The sequence below is a fragment of the Salmo salar genome, chromosome ssa01 (genome assembly GCF_905237065.1).
Source record: "Salmo salar chromosome ssa01, Ssal_v3.1, whole genome shotgun sequence".
In the NCBI taxonomy this organism is placed as follows: Eukaryota; Metazoa; Chordata; class Actinopteri; order Salmoniformes; family Salmonidae; genus Salmo; species Salmo salar.
Window position 1 is genome coordinate 153,766,710 of NC_059442.1, and position 26,647 is coordinate 153,793,356.

At 47.4% G+C, this 26,647-nt stretch overlaps 1 protein-coding gene across 27 annotated transcripts in view; it reads left to right on the forward strand.

The window, feature by feature from the left end:
- Positions 1 to 26,647, forward strand: part of LOC106568736 (formin-binding protein 1) — a 115,123-nt gene that overhangs the window by 61,643 nt on the left and 26,833 nt on the right. For all 27 annotated transcript variants that reach the window (XM_045692406.1, XM_045692371.1, XM_045692398.1 and 24 more), the window contains exons 5-7: positions 5,275 to 5,337; positions 7,216 to 7,320; positions 22,854 to 22,982. In XM_045692406.1, coding sequence (XP_045548362.1) covers positions 5,275 to 5,337; positions 7,216 to 7,320; positions 22,854 to 22,982 — 297 coding nt within the window. The remainder of the gene's footprint in view (positions 1 to 5,274; positions 5,338 to 7,215; positions 7,321 to 22,853; positions 22,983 to 26,647) is intronic.

Sequence of the window (26,647 nt, forward strand, 5' to 3'; positions counted from 1 at the left end):
CTGATTTACTCGCTGAACCTATGTTGCGCTTGGTGACCTTTGACTGTTTCATTCTAACATCGTTGGTGCCGATGTGGATGACAATATTCCTATGCTTTCTACACTCGCCAGTTTTAGCCTTAGCCAGCACCATCTTCAGATCAGCCTTAACGTCGGTAGCCCTGCCCCCTGGTAAACAATGTATGTTCGCTGGATGATTCTTTTTAAGTATAATACTACGGGTAATGGAGTCGCCAATGACTAGGGTGTTCAATTTTTCAGAGCTAATGGTGGGAGGCTTCGCTGTCTCAGACCCGTAACGACACCGGTTGAGGATTCCTACAGCATTTCCTTCCAGAAGCCATGGCAAAATTATCCGGATACAGGGACTGTGCGAGGGGATTTATACTACTATCTGTACTTATTGGTGGCACAGACGCTGTTTCATGCTTTCCTACACTTAAATTACCCTTGCCTAACGATTGCGTCTGAAGCTGGGCTTGCAGCACAGCTATCCTCGCCGTAGGGCGATCGTTCTCCTGTATATTATGAGTACAGCCACTGCAATTAAAAGGCATAATGTTATTGTTACTACTTAGCTTCGGCTGGTGGAGGTCCTGTTGAACCATGTCCAGATAAAGCGTCCGGGGTGAAAAAGTTGAATGAAAAAAGTTGATCGAGGGGGAAAATAAAAAATATAAAACAGTAATTAAAGAGTAAAAACTGTAAAATTGGCAGGTAGCAAAGAAACGTTAGCAACAAACCTCACAGCAGCACGTAAACAAGTCTACAAGTTGTGACTGGCTCCAGGGTGGGCCATTCCCTTTAAGAGCTGAAGGAATTTCCCTAAAACAGTTTGAGGACTTCCCCATTTGACTCGGCTTCCCCAAAGATAGTTGTGGTTTCCCCTGTAAGACAAGGATGTGAGAAGTGACATTTCCAAGGTACTGTCTAAACCCAGTTCAGTCATATAACCTAGACCAGGGTTTCCCAAACTCAGTCCTTGGGACCCCAAGGGGTGCACATTTTGGTGTTTGCCCTAGCACTACACAGCTGATTCAAATAATCAACTAATCATCAAGGTTTGATCATTTGAATCAGCTGTGTAGTGTTAGGGCAAAAACCAAAATATGCACCCTTTGGGGTCCTGAGATCTGAGTTTGGGAAAAGTTGGCCTAGACATTTACAGACATGTGCTCTAAATAATAAATTGGGTAGAAGTTAACTCCTTGTCTTTCTTTTCTTGTCTGTGTGTGTGCATGTATGCCGGCCGGCGTGTGTGTGCAGAATACAAGAGTTACTGACTGGCCATTTAGATTAGAAGCATTGATACGCCACTGAAATACAAGCGCTGGGCTTTTCATTCTCTATAATAGTCTGTGTCTTTTATTGAACGCCTGGGGAAGACATCGATATTCCACACAGCTACTGAGGTTGAGACCAGCATAGACTGGTGCTTGCTGGGCATAGCTCTCTTTCATTCCTTTCATTGATATCAACTGCTTCAATGAAATGTCCTACAATGTTTTATAATAGGAGTGATACATTTATTATTAGGCCTTTATAACATACCATGTTCTGTCCGTTTATGTATATTTTGACATGTTCAGAGACAATCCAGAGAAGACTACAGAGAAACGGGTTCTGCCTTTTGGCCAAGTTGGGCTCTCATTCCTTCTCTCACTCCCTCTCTCATTAATTCCCTGGAGGGGGGAAGGCCAAGTGCGGCCTGTTAGAAAAACACCCAGCGTATTTACTGAGCATGCCCAGACCGACAGCTGCAATGTCCTCCCTGTGCAATATGCCACGCTTGGCAAGGCTGGCACTGGCAGCCATCTCTGTCGTTCAGTCACTATCTGTGTCTGTCTGGAATCTCTAGATCCTTTCAGTCACTATCTGTGTCTGTCTGGAATCTCTAGATCCTTTCAGTCACTATCTGTGTCTGTCTGGAATCTCGAGATCCTTTCAGTCACTATCTGTGTCTGTCTGGAATCTCGAGATCCTTTCAGTCACTATCTGTGTCTGTCTGGAATCTCTAGATCCTTTCAGTCACTATCTGTGTCTGTCTGGAATCTCGAGATCCTTTCAGTCACTATCTGTGTCTGTCTGGAATCTCGAGATCCTTTCAGTCACTATCTGTGTCTGTCTGGAATCTCTAGATCCTTTCAGTCACTATCTGTGTCTGTCTGGAATCTCTAGATCCTTTCAGTCACTATCTGTGTCTGTCTGGAATCTCTAGATCCTTTCAGTCACTATCTGTGTCTGTCTGGAATCTCTAGATCCTTTCAGTCACTATCTGTGTCTGTCTGGAATCTCTAGATCCTTTCAGTCACTATCTGTGTCTGTCTGGAATCTCTAGATCCTTTCAGTCACTATCTGTGTCTGTCTGGAATCTCGAGATCCTTTCAGTCACTATCTGTGTCTGTCTGGAATCTCGAGATCCTTTCAGTCACTATCTGTGTCTGTCTGGAATCTCTAGATCCTTTCAGTCACTATCTGTGTCTGTCTGGAATCTCTAGATCCTTTCAGTCACTATCTGTGTCTGTCTGGAATCTCTAGATCCTTTCAGTCACTATCTGTGTCTGTCTGGAATCTCTAGATCCTTTCAGTCACTATCTGTGTCTGTCTGGTAGCTCTAGATCTTTTCAGTCACTTATTTCTCTCTCTCTCTCTCTCTCTCTCTGATCTTCATCTAAGTCACAACAATAGACAAACAGTGTGCTTACAATAATTTGTGTGTCATTAGTTTATGTTCCTTGTCTATATTGAATACATAATTTAAACATTCACCATGTAGGTTGGAAAAATTATGTGAACCCCTAGGCTAATGACTTAGTAGTCAGCTAACCTGCAGTCCAGTCAATGAGACGAGATTGGAGATGTTGGTTAGAGCAGCCTTGCTCTATAAAAAACACTCACAAAATTTGAGTTTGCTATTCACAAGAAGCATTGCCTGATGTGAACCATGTCTCGAACAAAAGAGATCTCAGAAGACCTAAGATTAATAATTGTTGACTTGCATAAAGCTGGAAAGGGTTACAAAAGTATCTTTAAAAGTCTTGATGTTCATCAGTCCACGGTAAGACAAATTGTCTATAAATGGAGAATGTTCAGCACTGTTGCTACTCTCCCTAGGAGTGGCCGTCCTGCAATGATGACTGCAAGAGCACAGCGCAGAATGCTCAATGAGGTTAAGAAGAATCCTAGAGTGTCAGCTAAAGATTTACAGAAATCTCTGGAACATGCTAACATCTCTGTGGACGAGTCTACGATACAGAAAACACTAAACAAGAAGGGTGTTCATGGGAGGACACCACAGAAGAAGCGACTGCTGTCCAACAAAAACATTGCCGCACGTCTGAAGTTTTCAAAAGTACACCTGGATGTTCCATGGTGCTACTGGCAAAATATTCTGTGGACAGATGAAACTAGAGTTGAGTTGTTTGGAAGGAACACACAACACTATGTGTGGAGAAAAAAAGGCACAGCACCCCAACATCAAAACCTCATCCCAACTGTAAAATATGGTGAGGGAGCATCATGGTTTGGGGCTGCTTTGCTGCCTCAGGACCTGGACAGCTTGCTATCATCGACTGAAAAATGAATTCCCAAGTTTATCAAGACATTTTGCAGGAGAATGTTAGGCTATCTGTCTGCCAATTGAAGCTCAACAGAAGTTGGGTGATGCAACAGGACAACACCCTAAAACACAGAAGTAAATCAACAACAGAATGGGTTCAACAGAAGAAAATACGCCTTCTGGAGTGGCCCAGTCAGAGTCCTGACCTCAACCCGATTGAGATGCTGTGTCATGACCTCGAGAGCAGTTCACAAAAGACATCCCAAGAATATTGCTGAACTGAAACAGTTTTGTAAAGAGGAATGGTCCAAAATTTCTCCTGACCGTTGTGCAGGTCTGATCTGCAACAACAGAAAATGTTTGGTTGAGGTTATTGCTGCCAAAGGAGGGTCAACCAGTTATTAAATCCAAGGGTTCACATAATCTTCCCACCCTGCACTGTGAATGTTTACACGGTGTGTTCAATAGAGACATGGAAACGTATAGTTGTTTGTGTGTTATTAGTTTAAGCAGACTGTGTTTGTCTATTGTTGTGACCTAGATGAAGATCAGATCAAATCTTATGACCAATTTATGCAGAAATCCAGGTATTTCCAAAGGGTTCACATACTTTTTCTTGCCACTGTATATGCTGGTCATGCCTCAGTACACCCGTGTTACATTTGGGGGAAATTAAGATCGGTGTCCTGTCCCCAGGCAGGGTAACCATCAGCATCTTCTCACACCTTCTTGTAATATGTCACTAGTGTCAGGACACGTGACTCTGAGGTACTACACTCTAACCAATCAACCAGCTTCTGTTCTGCTCATGGACATAATGCATCGCTTTCACACAGAAATGTAACGCTCCTCTACACCAATGATGAAGGTCATTGTGACTGAAACGACATCATCTTTTCAATCTAATAAGGGGCAGTAATGTAATCTCCATCTGTTTTGGGACAGTCCTTTTGATGATGAATGGATAGGTAATTTTGAAGTCACAGGCTGTAGCTATGCACCTGTGATCTAGTGCTTTGTGCCAGTTGGTCTGTCACTGTAATCAAATCTGTGCCATCTACTGGGATTAAGTACAAACGTCTACTGCAGGGATCATCAACTAGATTCAGCCGCGGGCCAATTTTTTTCTTGAGTGGATTGTCACGGGGCCGGAAAATAATACAAAATAATTTGGAGACTGCAAATTGACCGCAAGAAGCCCAAACAGATATAATATTTGACATAAACAATCATTTCAAACCCTGTTTACGTTTGTATAAGATTCCATCTCCATTACGCGTGGGATACTTGGGAACAGATTTCCAAAATGTAAATCACTTGGAGCTGATTTTCTGGTGTTTTTACAGTCTTTTATGTACAACAATGAAAATTCCGCCAGTTGGGGAAGCCCGATTTTCTGTATTAGCCCTAGATCTAGAACACGGTGAGGCTAACCTTCATCTCACAGGGTAGCTGCTTTAATCAGTATGTGTGGTGGGCTTCATGTTGTAACCATAATCTCCTGGTGTGTCACAGCATGAATCATACATCCGACAGAAACATCAGTCACCTGTCATCTCGTCTGCCTTCCATCTCTTTCATCAAGGGAAAACTCATAATTTCTCTCCCTCAATTTTTTTATCACTATATTTTTTTAACCCCCAACCCGCCAACTGCTCTTGTAGATATGATTTATGAGCAAACGTTGTGATAACTTTTTTCTCTTTCTCTATCAGCACTTCCATGATGGACGTAAAGCGCAGCAACAGATTGAGAGCTCGTGGAAACAGCTGGAGTCGGTAAGTACTGTATAGAGTAGTATTACTGAGTATGTAGTACTACTATAATACTATTACAGCCCAGTAGTCATAGTACTACTACAGTTATGACAGCCCAGTAGTCATAGTACTACTACAGTTATGGCAGCCCAGTAGTCATAGTACTACTACAGTTATGGCAGCCCAGTAGTCATAGTACTACTATAATACTATATCAGCCCAGTAGTCATAGTACTACTACAGTTATGAAAGCCCAATAGTAGTAGTACTACTACCAATATGACAGCCCAGTAGTCATAGTACTACTACAGTTATGGCAGCCCAGTAGTCGTAGTACTACTACAGTTATGGCAGCCCAGTAGTCATAGTAATACTACAGTTATGACAGCCCAGTAGTCATAGTACTACTACAGTCATGACAGCCCAGTAGTCATAGTACTACTACTGTCATGACAGTTTAGTGGTCATAGTACTACTACTGTCATGACAGTTTAGTGGTCATAGTGTGCATGTAGTTGCTAAATTGCAGTATTGTAGGTGGAGAAACTGAAGCCCATTGCCTGGCAGTGAATGGAATCACTCCTGTTTAAGGATTAGTGGGTGTCGAATGTATGGAACTGTGTGTTTAATAAAAATCACTAGGCAGGGATTTACACAGGATTACACTCATAATATACAGTGTTTATCCCTAAGCCATTCCATTCCAATGAGAAAATAAACCAAAACAATGGCCCTTTTTCTTGTGAATGTGAAAGATTGTTGAGGATAGGACTGCAGAGCTCAAAGTTTATCAACGGTCATAGCTGCATCTTAGATTGAAATTAGATCAAATGAAGAAGGGAAGTGGTGAGGTTTTGTGGCACCGTAGGCTTCCTGGATAAATAGAGATGTATCTAAGGTTTGATTGGTCTACAATTTGACCATAAACATTTACATTACATTTACATTTTAGTCATTTAGCAGACGCTTCTATCCAGAGCGACTTACAGTAGTGAATGCATACATTTCATTTCATGCATTTTTTTTTTTTTGTACTGGCCCCCCGTGGGAATCGAACCCACAACCCTGGCGTTGCACACACCATGCTGGCGTTGCAAACACCATGCTCTACCAACTGAGCCACGGGGAAGACCCGTAAATTTTGAATGAACCGTCTGACTGTTCCATATGCAGGGTCGATTAAGCCGTTACCTCATTAACAGGTTAACAACAGGTCTGAAGACTGCATTAATTCAGACTGAGTTTCTCAAGGACAGTGCAGTAGATTATTGTGCATTCCTAAAGCCTAGCATAAAGGCATCCCTCCAAGCTGATCACAAGGAGTGGAGGAGGAGAGGCCAACAAATGAAGGAGTGAAAGGAATGAGTGTCAGTGCATTTGTTTTCTCTGTAAAGGAGAGCCTATCCCTGTGATTGTTTGAGTCTCTGCAGGGCCTTCCTTATCACTATCTGGACAGTGAGAGAGAAACATTACAGTCCCATTCCTCTCCTCCTCCCTCTCTGAGCGCTCAATGTTCCCATTGTGTTCAGGGCAGCGAGGCAAGGGTTAGAGTGCACCCTCAACGAACAAACACTGTTTGTTCCGAGCGAGGGATGGAAGAAGGGATGATTTTGAGCACAAACAGCCACCAACATTTATTTAATCTTCCGACAGACTTGACTTTGAGACAGAGACCCTTTGGCTGTGTCAGAATCACATGTCCAATGTAGGCTAACTGACGTCTATGGCACACAATGCCTGGTCTAAAACGATATGACGTCCATGTAACCTACACTGTATGTGACGTCTATCCCTCTCCAAGTTCCCAAAGGGTAAATGTTTATTAGCCTATATTAGTGAGCTATAGGCCGCACTTTATAAGTGACATCTAAAATAACTATGTGACTGTTCTCCCCTCAGAGTAAACGGCGGTTCGAGAGAGACTGTAAAGAGGCGGACCGGGCGCAGCAGTACTTTGAGAGAATGGACGCCGACATTAATGTAACGAAAGCAGACGTGGAGAAGGTATGTCCTGTCATCGCTCTTCTGCTCACCACCAACCAATCAAAAACTAGCCTGCCCACCACTGACCAATCACAAGCAAGTGCATTATAATCACACTGCTTAAACACAACTGCTTTATCTCTCCCCTCTGTGCATGAAAAGAGAAAAGAGTTAATGTACTGTACAACAACCCCCACTTTTCCCTGACCCCCCCCCCCACGTGAGGCATCAGTAACAGTTGGTTTCGCTCCAGGGCTTTCTGCAGAGGCTGGCATTGTGTCTCTCTGTCAGCAGCACAGTAATAGCAATCTCCTGCTTCTCACCACAGCGGATAGCAGGACTTACTGACTGAGTCATTATCACTGTTGGCCAGACAGACCAGGAGCAGAGCAGCCAGTCATTGTGACCTGCCTGTCTACCATGTGCGTCGCTTGGCAGCACAACCAGCTTCGTGTCCGTGTGTGTGTGTGCACATGGTTGTCTCTATCTAACCGTCCTTCCTTGCATGCTGGAAAATGAGTATTGTGTCGTTTGAAAGTGTTGTTTATCTGTTAATCTGCATATTTGCGTTTCTGCTCTCGCTGGTGAATCTCAACAGTCATCAGACTTTGGGGTCTTGTGTTGATGTCACATCCTGGGATAGCCTCTGATGTACGTGTCTTTAACCCACACACTGACGCCCACGCCACGCCATGTCGCAAGGCATCATGGGTCAGCACCACCCCGGTGTGTTGCTTCATCAGCAGTCCGCCCAGCAGCGGACCAGGCTCAGAGCTCAGAGCGGACACGGTTCAGATCCGATTATGATGCTAATACAGGCCTGCACAAGGAGCCTTTATGTCTTCAGTCTCTCACAGCCAAACAGCCACAATGGATGGGCTCAGACCATTGGCTCGGACCAGAGCAGCACTGTACAGCACTGGACTGACAGGAACTGAACTGCCATACAGTATCAGCCCTGCTTCTCCCTCAGCAACCAACACAAACACATACCTGTGTTGTGGCTGGCATTGTGTCTGAGTCCCCTGTGTTAGTGGAAATTAAGTTATTCACTGCTTGGTTTTGAGAAACAAACAAGTCTTTAGTCATAACAAGGATGTTTTTAATGCATTTGAAGATTGGTGTTAGTCATGTACACTCAATATTTGATTCTCTATATGATATTATGGCACGGCAACATAGCTCTTGATCTGGAGTTTTGTATGGAGAGTTTATTGCCAGTGGAAAGTCTAAACTGTCCCTTTCATAGATAAGCGTGAGTCTGTAGGTGCTCGCTCTCCCCCACGCACACACACCCTGCTGTGTTCCCAGTTGTGTGTGTGTGTGTGTCGCTATCTAATGGAAGACTGCAGTGATGTTAACAGACCCTACATTATTCATACGTAGTATCTGTTGTGTGCGTGTCTGTCTGACTCTGGCCTCCTCTCACTTACTCACTTTCTCTCTGATTAAATGGAGAAAACAAAATAAATATACATTATTTAATTTCCTCTTCTACAATACCCAGCTGACATTGGGACGGACATTAATTCCATTTTTTTACTCCCTTTTATTTTTACATAATTTCCGGCATCTGCTCTTTTACTCTGTGTCTTTTCTTTCCAACAGTTACTCAATTTTTGTCTTGTTTCTGTTGTCGTGGCAGTTCTTTGTTCCAGGCAGGGAATCAGAGCTGAGGTGGCTGAAGCCATACTATTTTAATGTGACCTGTGTTACTCTTAACACTCTCTCATTCTGGAAACACACACTGGCACAAGATATCATGGACACAAATTTGCCACCACTCTGATGTCATTAGTACTAAATCATTTAATAAATCCATCACTTTCTATGTATAATGGTCTGTTAGATCTGCCTTTCACTATTTAGTGTATTAACCAGGCCACATAATACGCTGCTTGATGATCCTGAGAAACCAAACGCTTCCATGTGTTCCTCCTCTGACTGCCGACAAGATTCCCTCCATCATTTAGGAGACATTGGAGTATTACATCATCGGAAAACATGACATGTCACCACCCTAACCATTAATGTGTTGATTTGTTATACTGATGGTTATAGGCTAAGTGTTGGATTGTGTGTTGTGTGTTTAGCAGTCTTCTTGTGGTGTTGTGGTATGACATCTCAAGCACTGCTGAGAGAATTCAGATAATTCAGTAATGGGAAAACTACACTCGCTTGCTATGTTTTAAGATAATAGCAGTATTCTACTTGGGATATATTTGGACTGGGGGAATCTGAGCCATGTAGTCTTAGTTAGGACCATATCTCAGAGCACTGGCTATATTCCAGAGAGGCTGGAGTTTGTTGAGCTGGGGTTCTGGTAAGCAGCTGGTGCTAACCTCAAACTGCTCCCTATCCTCCACTGGCGGACAAATCCTTCAAATTACGGTTTGGCCGCTTCGCCACTTAGATTAAGACATGTCCCCTTATGGCTCTGTGTGGACTTTTACTGAGTATGCTATAACATTTTACATTTTAATCATTTAGCAGACACTCTTACCCAGAGCAACTTACAGTAGTGAATGCATACATTTCATGCATTTTTATTTTTTATTTTTTGTACTTGCCCCCCGTGGGAATCGAACCCACAACCCTGGCGTTGCACACACCATGCTGGCATTGCAAACACCATGCTCTACCAACTGAGCCACAGGGAAGACGCTATGAAGTGTAGTCTCTGCTGGAAAGCACTGAAGAAAGTAGAAAAGAAGGCCTACTGCTCGGTGGCCCTCAAGTGTCAGTTGTAAATTAACTAGGCCTATTGGCCTACCACCTGGAGCCCCTGGAGTGATGACTGTAGCTATGACTATACAGGGTCTATGAAAGCTTCCTGCTTCCTGTTCAGCAGGAAGTGGCTAACTTTGTGTGTGTTTTTGTTGTTATTTATTTTTCTGCCATACCTTGAAGCGAAGTTCCCACAAGGTAGGTCCACACTGGGCAGAGCATGTGTTATATCTGTGGGAAAACACACACAAACTGTCTCAAGTTTCGACCTTGTTTCTTATCACTTACACAGGTCACCCCAAAACACAATCACCTGTTCAAGCACACACTGGTTGAATCAACTTTGATTCCACTTCATTTAATTGAAATTACATTGAACCAACATGGAACAGACGTTGAATTGACATCTGTGCCCAGTGGGATGTTAGTGACCTCAGCATCCCGTATTGAGCATTGTCCTATATCTAGACTCTGTCCATTACTGAGCACTGGCCTATATCTGAACTCTGTCCAATACTGAGCACTGTGCTATATCTGAACTCTGTCCTATATCTGGACTCTGTCCATTACTGAGCACTGGCCTATATCTGAACTCTGTCCAATACTGAGCACTGTCCTATATCTGAACTCTGTCCAATACTGAGCACTGTCCTATATCTGGACTCTGTCCAATACTGAGCACTGTGCTATATCTGCACTTTGTCCATTACTGAGCACTGTGCTATATCTGGACTCGGATCAATACTGAGCACTGTCCTATATCTGGACTCTGTCCAATACTGAGCACTGTCCTATATCTGGACTCTGTCCAATACTGAGCACTGTCCTATATCTGGACTCTGTCCAATACTGAGCACTGTGCTATATCTGGACTCTGTCCAATACTGAGCACTGTCCTATATCTGGACTCTGTCCAATACTGAGCACTGTCCTATATCTGGACTCTGTCCTATATCTGGACTCTGTCCTATATCTGGACTCTGTCCAATACTGAGCACTGTCCTATATCTAGACTCTGTCCTATATCTGGACTTTGTCCAATACTGAGCACTGTGCAATATCTGGACTCTGTCCATTACTGAGCACTGTTCTATATCTGGACTCTGTCCAATACTGAGCACTGTGCTATATCTGGACTCTGTCCAATACTGAGCACTGTCCTATATCTGGACTCTGTCCAATACTGAGCACTGGCCTATATCTGAACTCTGTCCAATACTGAGCACTGTCCTATATCTGGACTCTGTCCAATACTGAGCACTGTCCTATATCTGGACTCTGTCCTATATCTGGACTCTGTCCAATACTGAGCACTGGCCTATATCTAGACTCTGTCCTATATCTAGACTCTGTCCTATATCTGGACTCTGTCCAATACTGAGCACTGTCCTATATCTAGACTCTGTCCTATATCTAGACTCTGTCCAATACTGAGCACTGTCCTATATCTGGACTCTGTCCTATATCTGGACTCTGTCCTATATCTGGACTCTGTCCAATACTGAGCACTGGCCTATATCTAGACTCTGTCCTATATCTAGACTCTGTCCTATATCTGGACTCTGTCCAATACTGAGCACTGTCCTATATCTAGACTCTGTCCTATATCTGGACTCTGTCCAATACTGAGCACTGTCCTCTGTCCTCTCAGGTGTGTCTATATATCTCTGTTTTGTAGGGTTGCTTTTTAGCATAATAAGTTGTCTTTGGAGGTCTGTTTGCTGTGTCTTCATACCTGTTGTTTTTTCTGTGAGTTTAGGCCTATATCGCTCAGTTTCTTAATGTGTGTATTTGTCAAAACTTTCTGCTTGCTTGATCCTTAACACCGTTGACATGAATCAACGCACTGATTGGCTAATGTGGCTATGCAAGCAAAGGCATCAGACATTTATTTCTGTCCCTTTTTCTTTATTCAAAACACTCACAAGATCACATGTATGTCTGTAAGGCGCATTTATTTATTTCTAGAAGGTCTCAGACACACCAATAGCTTTTGCTGGCCCAGAATACTTAGCACCTCTGAACGTAATTTGAAAACTGAGTGCACGGCTATTCTACAACACGATGAATGACCGGCAGACGAACGCTAGATCCACATTCGGTGCAATATGTGCGAGCCTTAAGACATTTCAGTCTCAGTTTAGCTTTGTGGTTTTAGATTTGTTTCAGAGATTAAAGTGTCTCTGCAGAAGAGGTGTGTGTTTGGTGTGTGTATCATACTGAGCTAGGTTATCCACTGTTTACTGCCTAGTGCGTCAACAGGATGTGAGGCAGCTGAGGTTAGAGTTTGAGGTTTGTTGATCAGTAGTGTTGCCAGGGTGATGTGTATCTATCCTTCCACACACCTGCCTCTCTTTTGCACACATTCACCGCTCTGTTCACACTGTATAGGTGTGCTAGTCAAGAAGTTGTGTCCCTCCTCCATTTGATTCTTATGCCAGCCCTGTGTGTGTGTGTTTGTGTCTGGTTAAACATGCCTGAGATAAACTGGTTTAGAACAGATGTAGGGAGGATAGAGACAGGAACAGGTCTCAGACCTGCAGCGTTGTAGAAATCAGTGTTTGGATCAACTCTAGACTGAAAAAAATATAAACGCAACATGTAAAGTGGTGGTCCCATGTTTCATGAGCTGCAATTTGTTTATATCCCTGTTAGTAAGGATTTCTCCATTGCCAAGATAATCCATCCACCTGAAAAGTTTGGCATATCAAGAAGCTGATTAAACAGCATGATCATTACACAGGTGCACCTTGTGCTGGGAGCAATAAAAGGCAACTCTAAAATAGGCAGTTTTGTCACAGAACACAATTCCACAGATGTCTCAAGTTTTGAGGGAGAGTGCAATTGGCATGCTGACTGCGGGAATGTCCACCAGAGCTGTTGCCAGAGAATGTAATGTTCATTTATCTACCCTAAGCTGCTGCCAATGTCATTTTAGAGAATTTGGCAGTACATCCAACCGGCCTCACAACCACAGACCATGTGTATAGTGTTGTGTGGGCAAGCGGTTTGCTGACGTCAACATTGTGATCAGTACCCCATGATGGCAGTGAGGTTATGGTATGGGCAGGCATAAGCTATAGACAACGAACACAATTGCATTTTATCGATGGCAATTTGAATAAACCAAAATAGTATCTGTGACCAACAGATGTAAACCTTTATCCCAGTTATGTGAAATCTATAGGTTAGGGTCTAATTTATTTCAATATGAACTGTAAATCAGTAAAATCAATGAAATTGTTGCATTCATATTTTTGTTCAGTTAAATTGAAGGCAGTCAATTAAAGTGATTTGAATTTAAAATTCTGAAATGTAAACACATTAAAATAAATAGCTTCTACTTTTCAGTGTATTGAGAAGTCACTGAAAATAAATTATTTGTTTACTTCCTGAATTGACTGCCTTCAATTCGAATGGAACCTAACCTTGATAGAAATATGGTATGGCTCAGGTCAGGCCTGGGTGACAGGGTCAGGCTTGGTGTACTGTAGAGAGGAGACAGACAGGGACAGGCCTGGTGTACTGTAGGGAGGAGACAGACAGGGACAGGCTTGGTGTACTGTAGAGAGGAGACAGACAGGGTCAGGTCTGGTGTACTGTAGGGAGGAGACAGACAGGGTCAGGCCTGGTGTACTGTAGGGAGGAGACAGACAGGGACAGGCTTGGTGTACTGTAGAGAGGAGACAGACAGGGACAGGCCTGGTGTACTGTAGGGAGGAGACAGACAGGGTCAGGCCTGCTGTACTGTAGGGAGGAGACAGACAGGGTCAGGCCTGGTGTACTGTAGGGAGGAGACAGACAGGGACAGGTCTGGTGTACTGTATGGAGGAGACAGGGACAGGCCTGGGTGACAGGGTCAGGCCTGGTGTACTGTATGGAGGAGACAGACAGGGACAGGCCTGGTGTACTGTATGGAGGAGACAGACAGGGACAGGCTTGGTGTACTGTAGGGAGGAGACAGACAGGGACAGGCCAGGTGTACTGTAGAGAGGAGACAGACAGGGACAGGCCTGGTGTACTGTAGGGAGGAGACAGACAGGGTCAGGCCTGGTGTACTGTAGGGAGGAGAGGGACAGACCTGGTGTACTGTAGGGAGGACACAGACAGGGACAGGCCTGGTGTACTGTAGAGAGGAGACAGACAGGGACAGGCTTGGTGTACTGTAGGGAGGAGACAGACAGGGTCAGGCCTGCTGTACTGTAGGGAGGAGACAGACAGGGTCAGGCCTGGTGTACTGTAGGGAGGAGAGGGACAGACCTGGTGTACTGTAGGGAGGACACAGACAGGGACAGGCTTGGTGTACTGTAGGGAGGAGACAGACAGGGTCAGGCCTGGTGTACTGTAGGGAGGAGACAGACAGGGACAGGCCTGCTGTACTGTAGGGAGGAGACAGACAGGGTCAGGCCTGGTGTACTGTAGGGAGGAGACAGACAGGGACAGGCTTGGTGTACTGTAGAGAGGAGACAGACAGGGACAGGCCTGGTGTACTGTAGGGAGGAGACAGACAGGGTCAGGCCTGCTGTACTGTAGGGAGGAGACAGACAGGGTCAGGCCTGGTGTACTGTAGGGAGGAGACAGACAGGGTCAGGCCTGGTGTACTGTAGGGAGGAGACAGACAGGGACAGGTCTGGTGTACTGTATGGAGGAGACAGGGACAGGCCTGGGTGACAGGGTCAGGCCTGGTGTACTGTATGGAGGAGACAGACAGGGACAGGCTTGGTGTACTGTATGGAGGAGACAGACAGGGACAGGCCTGCTGTACTGTAGGGAGGAGACAGACAGGGTCAGGCCTGGTGTACTGTAGGGAGGAGACAGACAGGGACAGGCCTGCTGTACTGTAGGGAGGAGACAGACAGGGACAGGCCTGCTGTACTGTAGGGAGGAGACAGACAGGGTCAGGCCTGGTGTACTGTAGGGAGGAGACAGACAGGGACAGGCTTGGTGTACTGTAGAGAGGAGACAGACAGGGACAGGCCTGGTGTACTGTAGGGAGGAGACAGACAGGGACAGGCCAGGTGTACTGTAGAGAGGAGACAGACAGGGACAGGCCTGGTGTACTGTAGGGAGGAGACAGACAGGGACAGGCCTGGTGTACTGTAGGGAGGAGAGGGACAGACCTGGTGTAGTGTAGGGAGGACACAGACAGGGACAGGCTTGGTGTACTGTAGGGAGGAGACAGACAGGGTCAGGCCTGCTGTACTGTAGGGAGGAGACAGACAGGGTCAGGCCTGCTGTACTGTAGGGAGGAGGCAGACAGGGACAGGCTTGGTGTACTGTAGGGAGGAGACAGACAGGGACAGGCTTGGTGTACTGTAGGGAGGAGAGGGACAGGCCTGGTGTTCTGTAGGGAGGAGACAGACAGGGACAGGCTTGGTGTACTGTAGGGAGGAGACAGACAAGGACAGGCTTGGTGTACTGTAGGGAGGAGAGGGACAGGCCTGGTATACTATAGGGAGGAGACAGACAGGGACAGGCTTGGTGTACTGTAGGGAGGAGGCAGACAGGGACAGGCCTGGTGTACTGTAGGGAGGAGAGGGACAGGCCTGGTGTACTGTAGGGAGGAGGCAGACAGGGACAGGCTTGGTGTACTGTAGGGAGGAGAGGGACAGGCCTGGTATACTATAGGGAGGAGACAGACAGGGACAGGCTTGGTGTACTGTAGGGAGGAGGCAGACAGGGACAGGCTTGGTGTACCGTAGGGAGGAGACAGACAGGGACAGGCTTGGTGTAATGTAGGGAGGAGACAGACAGGGACAGGCTTGGTGTACTGTAGGGAGGAGACAGACAGGGACAGGCTTGGTGTACTGTAGGGGAGGAGACAGACAGGGACAGGCTTGGTGTACTGTAGGGAGGAGGAGGGACAGGCCTGGTGTACTGTAGGGAGGAGACAGACAGGGACAGGCTTGGTGTACTGTTTGGAGGAGACAGACAGGGACAGGCCTGGTGTACCGTAGGGAGGAGACAGACAGGGACAGGCTTGGTGTACTGTAGGGAGGAGACAGACAGGGACAGGCTTGGTGTACCGTAGGGAGGAGACAGACAGGGACAGGCTTGGTGTACTGTAGGGAGGAGACAGACAGGGTCAGGCTTGGTGTACTGTAGGGAGGAGACACACAGGGACAGGCTTGGTGTACTGTAGGGAGGAGATAGACAGGGACAGGCCTGGTGTACTGTAGGGAGGAGCAGACAGGGACAGGCCTGGTGTACTGTAGGGAGGAGACAGACAGGGACAGGCCTGGTGTACTGTAGGGAGGAGACAGACAGGGACAGGCTTGGTGTACTGTAGGGAGGAGACAACACAGGGACAGGCCTGGTGTACTGTAGGGAGGAGACAGACGGGGACAGGCCTGGTGTACTGTAGGGAGGAGGGGGACAGGCCTGGTGTACTGTAGGGAGGAGACAGACGGGGACAGGCTTGGTGTACTGTAGGGAGGAGACAGACAGGGACAGGCCTGGTGTACTGTAGAGAGGAGACAGACGGGGACAGGCTTGGTGTACTGTAGGGAGGAGACAGACGGGGACAGGCTTGGTGTACTGTAGGGAGGAGACAGACAGGGACAGGCTTGGTGTACTGTAGGGAGGAGACAGACAGGGACAGGCTTGGTGTACTGTAGGGAGGAGAGGGACAGGCCTGGTGTACTGTAGGGAGGAGACAGACAGGGACAGGCCTGGTGTACTGTAGGGAGGAGACAGACAGGGACAGGCTTGGTGTACTGTAGGGAGGAGACAGACAGGGACAGGCCTGGTGTACTGTAGGGAGGAGAGGGACAGGCCTGGTGTACTGTAGGGAGGAGACAGACAGGGACAGGCCTGGTGTACTGTAGGGAGGAGAGGGACAGGCCCGGTGTACTGTAGGGAGGAGACAGTCAGGGACAGGCTTGGTGTACTGTAGGGAGGAGAGGGACAGGCCTGGTGTACTGTAGGGAGGAGGCAGACAGGGACAGGCTTGGTCTACTGTAGGGAGGAGAGGGACAGGCCTGGTGTACTGTTGTGAAGAGACAGACAGGGACAGGCCTGGTGTACTGTAGGGAGGAGAGGGACAGGCCTGGTATACTGTAGGGAGGAGACAGAAAGGGACAGGCCTGGTATACTGTAGGGAGGAGAGGGACAGGCCTGGTATACTGTAGGGAGGAGACAGACAGGGACAGGCTTGGTGTACTGTAGGGAGGAGACAGACAGGGACAGGCCTGGTGTACTGTAGGGAGGAGACAGACAGGGACAGGCTTGGTGTACTGTAGGGAGGAGAGGGACATGCCTGGTATACCGTAGGGAGGAGACAGACAGGGACAGGCTTGGTGTACTGTAGGGAGGAGACAGACGGGGACAGACCTGGTGTACCGTAGGGAGGAGACAGACAGGGACAGGCTTGGTGTACTGTAGGGAGGAGACAGACAGGGACAGGCTAGGTGTACTGTAGGGAGGAGACAGACAGGGACAGGCTTGGTGTACTGTAGGGAGGAGACAGACAGGGACAGGCCTGGTGTACTGTAGGGAGGAGACAGACAGGGTCAGGCTTGGTGTACTGTAGGGAGGAGACAGACAGGGACAGGCTTGGTGTACTGTAGGGAGGAGACAGACAGGGTCAGGCTTGGTGTACTGTCGGGAGGAGACACACAGGGTCAGGCTTGGTGTACTGTAGGGAGGAGACAGACAGGGACAGGCCTGGTGTACTGTAGGGAGGAGACAGACAGGGACAGGCTTGGTGTACTGTAGGGAGGAGACAGACAGGGACAGGCTTGGTGTACTGTAGGGAGGAGACAGACAGGGACAGGCTTGGTGTACTGTAGGGAGGAGACACACAGGGACAGGCTTGGTGTACTGTAGGGAGGAGACAGACAGGGTCAGGCCTGGTGTACTGTAGGGAGGAGACAGACGGGGACAGGCTTGGTGTACTGTAGGGAGGAGACAGACAGGGACAGGCTTGGTGTACTGTAGGGACGAGACAGACGGGGACAGGCTTGGTGTACTGTAGGGAGGAGACAGACGGGGACAGGCTTGGTGTACTGTAGGGAGGAGACAGACAGGGACAGGCTTGGTGTACTGTAGGGAGGAGAGGGACAGGCCTGGTGTACTGTAGGGAGGAGACAGACAGGGACAGGCTTGGTGTACTGTAGGGAGGAGAGGGACAGGCCTGGTATACTATAGGGAGGAGACAGACAGGGACAGGCTTGGTGTACTGTAAGGAGGAGGCAGACAGGGACAGGCTTGGTCTACTGTAGGGAGGAGAGGGACAGGCCTGGTGTACTGTAGGGAGGAGACAGACAGGGACAGGCTTGGTGTACTGTAGGGAGGAGGGGGACAGGCCTGGTGTACTGTAGGGAGGAGACAGACAGGGACAGGCTTGGTGTACTGTTGGGAGGAGACAGACAGGGACAGGCCTGGTATACCGTAGGGAGGAGACAGACAGGTACAGGCTTGGTGTACTGTAGGGAGGAGACAGACAGGGACAGGCTTGGTGTACCGTAGGGAGGAGACAGACAGGGACAGGCTTGGTGTACTGTAGGGAGGAGACAGACAGGGACAGGCTTGGTGTACTGTAGGGAGGAGACAGACAGGGACAGGCTTGGTGTACTGTAGGGAGGAGACAGACAGGGACAGGCTTGGTGTACTGTAGGGAGGAGGGGGACAGGCCTGGTGTACTGTAGGGAGGAGACAGACAGGGACAGGCTTGGTGTACTGTAGGGAGGAGACAGACAGGGACAGGCTTGGTGTACTGTAGGGAGGAGAGGGACAGGCCTGGTGTACTGTAGGGAGGAGACAGACAGGGACAGGCCTGGTGTACTGTAGAGAGGAGACAGACGGGGACAGGCTTGGTGTACTGTAGGGAGGAGGGGGACAGGCCTGGTGTACTGTAGGGAGGAGACAGACGGGGACAGGCTTGGTGTACTGTAGGGAGGAGACAGACAGGGACAGGCCTGGTGTACTGTAGAGAGGAGACAGACGGGGACAGGCTTGGTGTACTGTAGGGAGGAGACAGACGGGGACAGGCTTGGTGTACTGTAGGGAGGAGACAGACAGGGACAGGCTTGGTGTACTGTAGGGAGGAGACAGACAGGGACAGGCTTGGTGTACTGTAGGGAGGAGAGGGACAGGCCTGGTGTACTGTAGGGAGGAGACAGACAGGGACAGGCCTGGTGTACTGTAGGGAGGAGACAGACAGGGACAGGCCTGGTGTACTGTAGGGAGGAGAGGGACAGGCCTGGTGTACTGTAGGGAGGAGACAGACAGGGACAGGCCTGGTGTACTGTAGGGAGGAGAGGGACAGGCCCGGTGTACTGTAGGGAGGAGACAGTCAGGGACAGGCTTGGTGTACTGTAGGGAGGAGAGGGACAGGCCTGGTGTACTGTAGGGAGGAGGCAGACAGGGACAGGCTTGGTCTACTGTAGGGAGGAGAGGGACAGGCCTGGTGTACTGTTGTGAAGAGACAGACAGGGACAGGCCTGGTGTACTGTAGGGAGGAGAGGGACAGGCCTGGTATACTGTAGGGAGGAGACAGACAGGGACAGGCCTGGTATACTGTAGGGAGGAGACAGACAGGGACAGGCCTGGTATACTGTAGGGAGGAGACAGACAGGGACAGGCTTGGTGTACTGTAGGGAGGAGACAGACAGGGACAGGCCTGGTGTACTGTAGGGAGGAGACAGACAGGGACAGGCTTGGTGTACTGTAGGGAGGAGAGGGACATGCCTGGTATACCGTAGGGAGGAGACAGACAGGGACAGGCTTGGTGTACTGTAGGGAGGAGACAGACAGGGACAGACCTGGTGTACCGTAGGGAGGAGACAGACAGGGACAGGCTTGGTGTACTGTAGGGAGGAGACAGACAGGGACAGGCCAGGTGTACCGTAGGGAGGAGACAGACAGGGTCAGGCTTGGTGTACTGTAGGGAGGAGACAGACAGGGACAGGCCTGGTGTACTGTAGGGAGGAGACACACAGGGTCAGGCTTGGTGTACTGTATGGAGGAGACAGACAAGGACAGGCTTGGTGTACCGTAGGGAGGAGACAGACAGGGACAGGCTTGGTGTACTGTAGGGAGGAGACAGTAGGTAGACAGGGAGATACTAGTAGGTAGACAGATGTACTGTAGGGAGGAGAGGGACAGGCCTGGTATACTATAGGGAGGAGACAGACAGGGACAGGCTTGGTGTACTGTAGGGAGGAGACAGACAGGGACAGGCTTGGTGTACTGTAGGGAGGAGACAGACAGGGACAGGCTTGGTGTACTGTAGGGAGGAGGGGGACAGGCCTGGTGTACTGTAGGGAGGAGACAGACAGGGACAGGCTTGGTGTACTGTTGGGAGGAGACAGACAGGGACAGGCCTGGTATACCGTAGGGAGGAGACAGACAGGGACAGGCTTGGTGTACTGTAGGGAGGAGACAGACAGGGACAGGCTTGGTGTACCGTAGGGAGGAGACAGACAGGGACAGGCTTGGTGTACTGTAGGGAGGAGACAGACAGGGACAGGCTTGGTGTACTGTAGGGAGGAGACAGACAGGGACAGGCTTGGTGTACTGTAGGGAGGAGACAGACAGGGACAGGCTTGGTGTACTGTAGGGAGGAGGGGGACAGGCCTGGTGTACTGTAGGGAGGAGACAGACAGGGACAGGCTTGGTGTACTGTAGGGAGGAGACAGACAGGGACAGGCTTGGTGTACTGTAGGGAGGAGAGGGACAGGCCTGGTGTACTGTAGGGAGGAGACAGACAGGGACAGGCCTGGTGTACTGTAGAGAGGAGACAGACGGGGACAGGCTTGGTGTACTGTAGGGAGGAGGGGGACAGGCCTGGTGTACTGTAGGGAGGAGACAGACGGGGACAGGCTTGGTGTACTGTAGGGAGGAGACAGACAGGGACAGGCCTGGTGTACTGTAGAGAGGAGACAGACGGGGACAGGCTTGGTGTACTGTAGGGAGGAGACAGACGGGGACAGGCTTGGTGTACTGTAGGGAGGAGACAGACAGGGACAGGCTTGGTGTACTGTAGGGAGGAGACAGACAGGGACAGGCTTGGTGTACTGTAGGGAGGAGAGGGACAGGCCTGGTGTACTGTAGGGAGGAGACAGACAGGGACAGGCCTGGTGTACTGTAGGGAGGAGACAGACAGGGACAGGCTTGGTGTACTGTAGGGAGGAGAGGGACAGGCCTGGTGTACTGTAGGGAGGAGACAGACAGGGACAGGCCTGGTGTACTGTAGGGAGGAGAAGGACAGGCCTGGTGTACTGTAGGGAGGAGACAGACAGGGACAGGCCTGGTGTACTGTAGGGAGGAGAGGGACAGGCCCGGTGTACTGTAGGGAGGAGACAGTCAGGGACAGGCTTGGTGTACTGTAGGGAGGAGAGGGACAGGCCTGGTGTACTGTAGGGAGGAGGCAGACAGGGACAGGCTTGGTCTACTGTAGGGAGGAGAGGGACAGGCCTGGTGTACTGTTGTGAAGAGACAGACAGGGACAGGCCTGGTGTACTGTAGGGAGGAGAGGGACAGGCCTGGTATACTGTAGGGAGGAGACAGACAGGGACAGGCCTGGTATACTGTAGGGAGGAGAGGGACAGGCCTGGTATACTGTAGGGAGGAGACAGACAGGGACAGGCTTGGTGTACTGTAGGGAGGAGAAGACAGGGACAGGCCTGGTGTACTGTAGGGAGGAGACAGACAGGGACAGGCCTGGTGTACTGTAGGGAGGAGAGGGACATGCCTGGTATACTGTAGGGAGGAGACAGACAGGGACAGGCTTGGTGTACTGTAGGGAGGAGACAGACAGGGACAGGCCTGGTGTACCGTAGGGAGGAGACAGACAGGGACAGGCTTGGTGTACTGTAGGGAGGAGACAGACAGGGACAGGCCAGGTGTACCGTAGGGAGGAGACAGACAGGGTCAGGCTTGGTGTACTGTAGGGAGGAGACAGACAGGGTCAGGCTTGGTGTACTGTCGGGAGGAGACACACAGGGTCAGGCTTGGTGTACTGTAGGGAGGAGACAGACAGGGACAGGCTTGGTGTACTGTAGGGAGGAGACAGACGGGGACAGGCTTGGTGTACTGTAGGGAGGAGACAGACAGGGACAGGCTTGGTGTACTGTAGGGAGGAGACAGACGGGGACAGGCTTGGTGTACTGTAGGGAGGAGACAGACGGGGACAGGCTTGGTGTACTGTAGGGAGGAGACAGACAGGGACAGGCTTGGTGTACTGTAGGGAGGAGAGGGACAGGCCTGGTGTACTGTAGGGAGGAGAGGGACAGGCCTGGTGTACTGTAGGGAGGAGACAGACAGGGACAGGCTTGGTGTACTGTAGGGAGGAGAGGGACAGGCCTGGTGTACTGTAGGGAGGAGACAGACAGGGACAGGCTTGGTGTACTGTAGGGAGGAGAGGGACAGGCCTGGTGTACTGTAGAGAGGAGAGGGACAGGGTCAGGCCTGGTGTACTGTAGGGAGGAGACAGACAGGGACAGGCCTGGTGTACTGTAGGGAGGAGAGGGACAGGCCTGGTGTACTGTTGGAAGGAGCTTACTTTGGGCAGCCATGACCTGCACTATGGTGAGGACTGTCTGAAGATCACATGACAGATGACATGACATAGAACTCTTTAGTCTGTGGTAAATTCCATTCCTCTCATTCAAGGTTTATGTCGGGTATTTATGGCTCTTCAGGTTATTTCCTGTTTGTGTGTGTATCACTCAACATACACTGTGTGTTGCTAATGGCTTCTGCTACTGCTGCTCCCTCAACAGACCTGCATCTGTGATCGTGTGTGCGCGTGCGTATGCGCACATGTGTGAATCATGAAGGCACCAAGTTCATTATGTGTGATGTGTGTGTTTGTTTCTCTTCAGGCACGGCAGCAGGCTCAGATGAGACACCAGATTGCAGCAGACAGTAAAACGGAATACTCCAACTACCTGACCAAGTTCAACCAGGAGCAGAATGAACATTACTACACACTCATCCCCAATATATTCCAGGTAATACTACACTCATCCCTAATATATTCCAGGTAATACTACACCCTCATCCCCAATATATTCCAGGTAATACTACACCCTCATCCCCAATATATTCTATTTAATACTACACCCTCATCCCCAATATATTCCAGATAATACTACACACTCATCCCCAATATATTCCAGGTAATACTACACCCTCATCCCCAATATATTCCAGGTAATACTACACCCTCATCCCCAATATATTCTATTTAATACTACACCCTCATCCCCAATATATTCCAGGTAATACTACACCCTCATCCCCAATATATTCCAGGTAATACTACACCCTCATCCCCAATATATTCTATTTAATACTACACCCTCATCCCCAATATATTCCAGATAATACTACACACTCATCCCCAATATATTCCAGGTAATACTACACCCTCATCCCCAATATATTCCAGGTAATACTACACCCTCATCCCCAATATATTCTATTTAATACTACACCCTCATCCCCAATATATTCCAGGTAATACTACACACTCATCCCTAATATATTCTATTTAAAACTACACATTCATCCCCAATATATTCCAGGTAATACTACACCATCATCCTCAATATATTCCAGATAATACTACACCCTCATCCCCAATATATTCTAGATAATACTACACCCTCATCCCCAATATATTCCAGTTAATACTGCACACTCATCCCCAATATATTCCAGGTAATACTACATAGTACTACACCCTCATCCCCAATATATTCCAGATACTACTACACCCTCATCCCCAATATATTCTATTTAATTCTACACACTCATCCCTAATATATTCTATTTAATACCACACATTCATCCCCAATATATTCCAGGTAATACTACACCATCATCCCCAATATATTCTAGGTAATACTACACCCTCATCCCCAATATATTCCAGGTAATACTACACCCTCATCCCCAATATATTCCAGATAATACTACACCCTCATCCCCAATATATTCTACATAATACTATACCCACATCCCCAATATATTCCAGTTAATACTGCACACTCATCCCCAATATATTCCAGGTAATACTACATATTACTACACCCTCATCCCCAATATATTCCAGATAATACTACACCCTCATCCCCAATGTATTCCAGATAATACTACACCCTCATCCCCAGTATATTCCAGATAATATACTACACACTCATCCCCAATATATTCCAGTTAATACTGCACACTCATCCCCAATATATTCCAGGTAGTACTACACATTACTACACCCTCATCCCCAATATATTCCAGATAATACTACACCCTCATCCTCAATACATTCCAGATAATACAACACACTCATCCCCAATATATTCCAGATAATATACTACACACTCATCCCCAATATATTCCAGTTAATACTGCACACTCACCCCCAATATATTCCAGTTAATACTACACATTACTACACCCTCATCTCCAATATATTCCAGATATTACTACACATTACTACACCCTCATCCCCAATATATCCCAGATAATACTACGCATTACTACACCCTCATCCCCAATATATTCCAGTTAATTCTACATCCTCATCCCCAGTATATTCCAGATAATATACTACACCCTCATCCCCAATATGTTCCAGTTAATACTACACACTCATCCCCAATATATTCCAGTTAATACTACACCCTCATCCCCAATATATTCCAGTTAATTCGACATCCCCATCCCTAGTATATTCCAGATAATATACTACACACTCATCCCCAATGTATTCCAGGTAATACTACACCCTCATCCCCAATTTCTTCCAGATAATACTATACCTTCATCCCCAATATATTACAGATAATACAACACCCTCATCCACAATATATTCCAGTTAATACTACACCCTCATCCCCAATATATTCCAGATAATACTACACCCTCATCCCCAATGTATTCCAGATATTACTACACCCTCATCCCCTATATATTCCAGGTAATACTACACATTACTACACCCTCATCCCCAATATATTCCAGTTAATACTACACCCTCATCCCCAATATATTCCAGATAATACTACACCCTCATCCCCAATATATTCCAGATAATACTACACCCTCATCCCCAATGCATTACAGATAACACTATAACCTCATCCCCAGTATATTCCAGATAATATACTACACACTCATCCCCAATATATTCCAGATAATATACTACACACTCATCCCCAATATATTCCAGATAATACTACACCCTCATCCCCAATATATTCCAGTTAATACTACACCCTCATCCCCAATATATTCCAGTTAATACTACACCCTCATCCCCAATATATTCCAGTTAATACTACACCCTCATCCCCAATATATTCCAGGTATTACTACACCCTCATCCCCAATATATTCCAGGTAATACTACACACTCACCCCCCATATATTCCAGTTAATACTACACCCTCATCCCCAAAATATTCCAGATAATACTTCACCCTCATCCCCAATGTATTCCAGATCATTCTTCACCCTCATCCCCAGTATTTTCCAGATAATATACTACACACTCATCCTCAATATATTCCAGGTAATACTACACATTACTACACCTTCATCCCCAATGTATTCCAGATAATGCTACACCCTCATCCCCAATATATTCCAGGTAATACTACACCCGCATTCCCAATATATTCCAGGCAATACTACACCCTCATCCCCAATATATTCCAGGCAATACTACACCCTCATCCCCAATATATTATATTTAATACTACACACTCATCCCCAATTTGTTCCAGGTAATACTACACACTCATCCCCAATATATTCCAGTTAATGCTACACCCTCATTCTCAATATATTCCAGATAATACTACATCCTCATCCCCAATATATTCCAGATAATACTACGCCCTCATCCCCAATATATTCCAGATAATACTACGCCCTCATCCCCAATATATTCCAGATAATACTACACCCTCATCCCCAATATATTCCAGATAATACTACACCCTCATCCCCAATATATTCCAGATAATACTACGCCCTCATCCCCAATATATTCCAGATAATACTACGCCCTCATCCCCAATATATTCCTGATAATACTACACCCACATCCCCAATATATTCCAGATAATACTATATAATAATACTATATCCCCAATATATTCCAGATAATACTACGCCCTCATCCCCAATATATTCCAGATAATACTACACACACATCCCCAATATATTCCAGATAACATCCCCAATATATTCCAGATAATACTACACCCTCATCCCCAATATATTCCAGATAATACTACACCCTCATCCCCAATATATTCCAGATAACCTAAAGAAAATACACATTACAACAGACAATGATGCCCTCATCTGTCTCAGTGTCTTTTGATTTAATTGACAATTTTAAAATACATTACAACCCCAACTTATGGACACAATGCATTTGAAGATGACACTAAAGTTAATAATAAAAAATAAAAAAAGATTTTCATTGTGGTCCTCTAATTAACAGTTATGTAGATGAATAAAACAGAGGTTGATGATGATGATGACATCATCGTAGAGTTCCTTCACAACAGACTGTGCCCACTCATGGTGAAGACTGGTGCATCTGCTGGCAACCCATTTGAGTTAGATGATAGTTTGATGATAGTGATGCCATGACGATGAA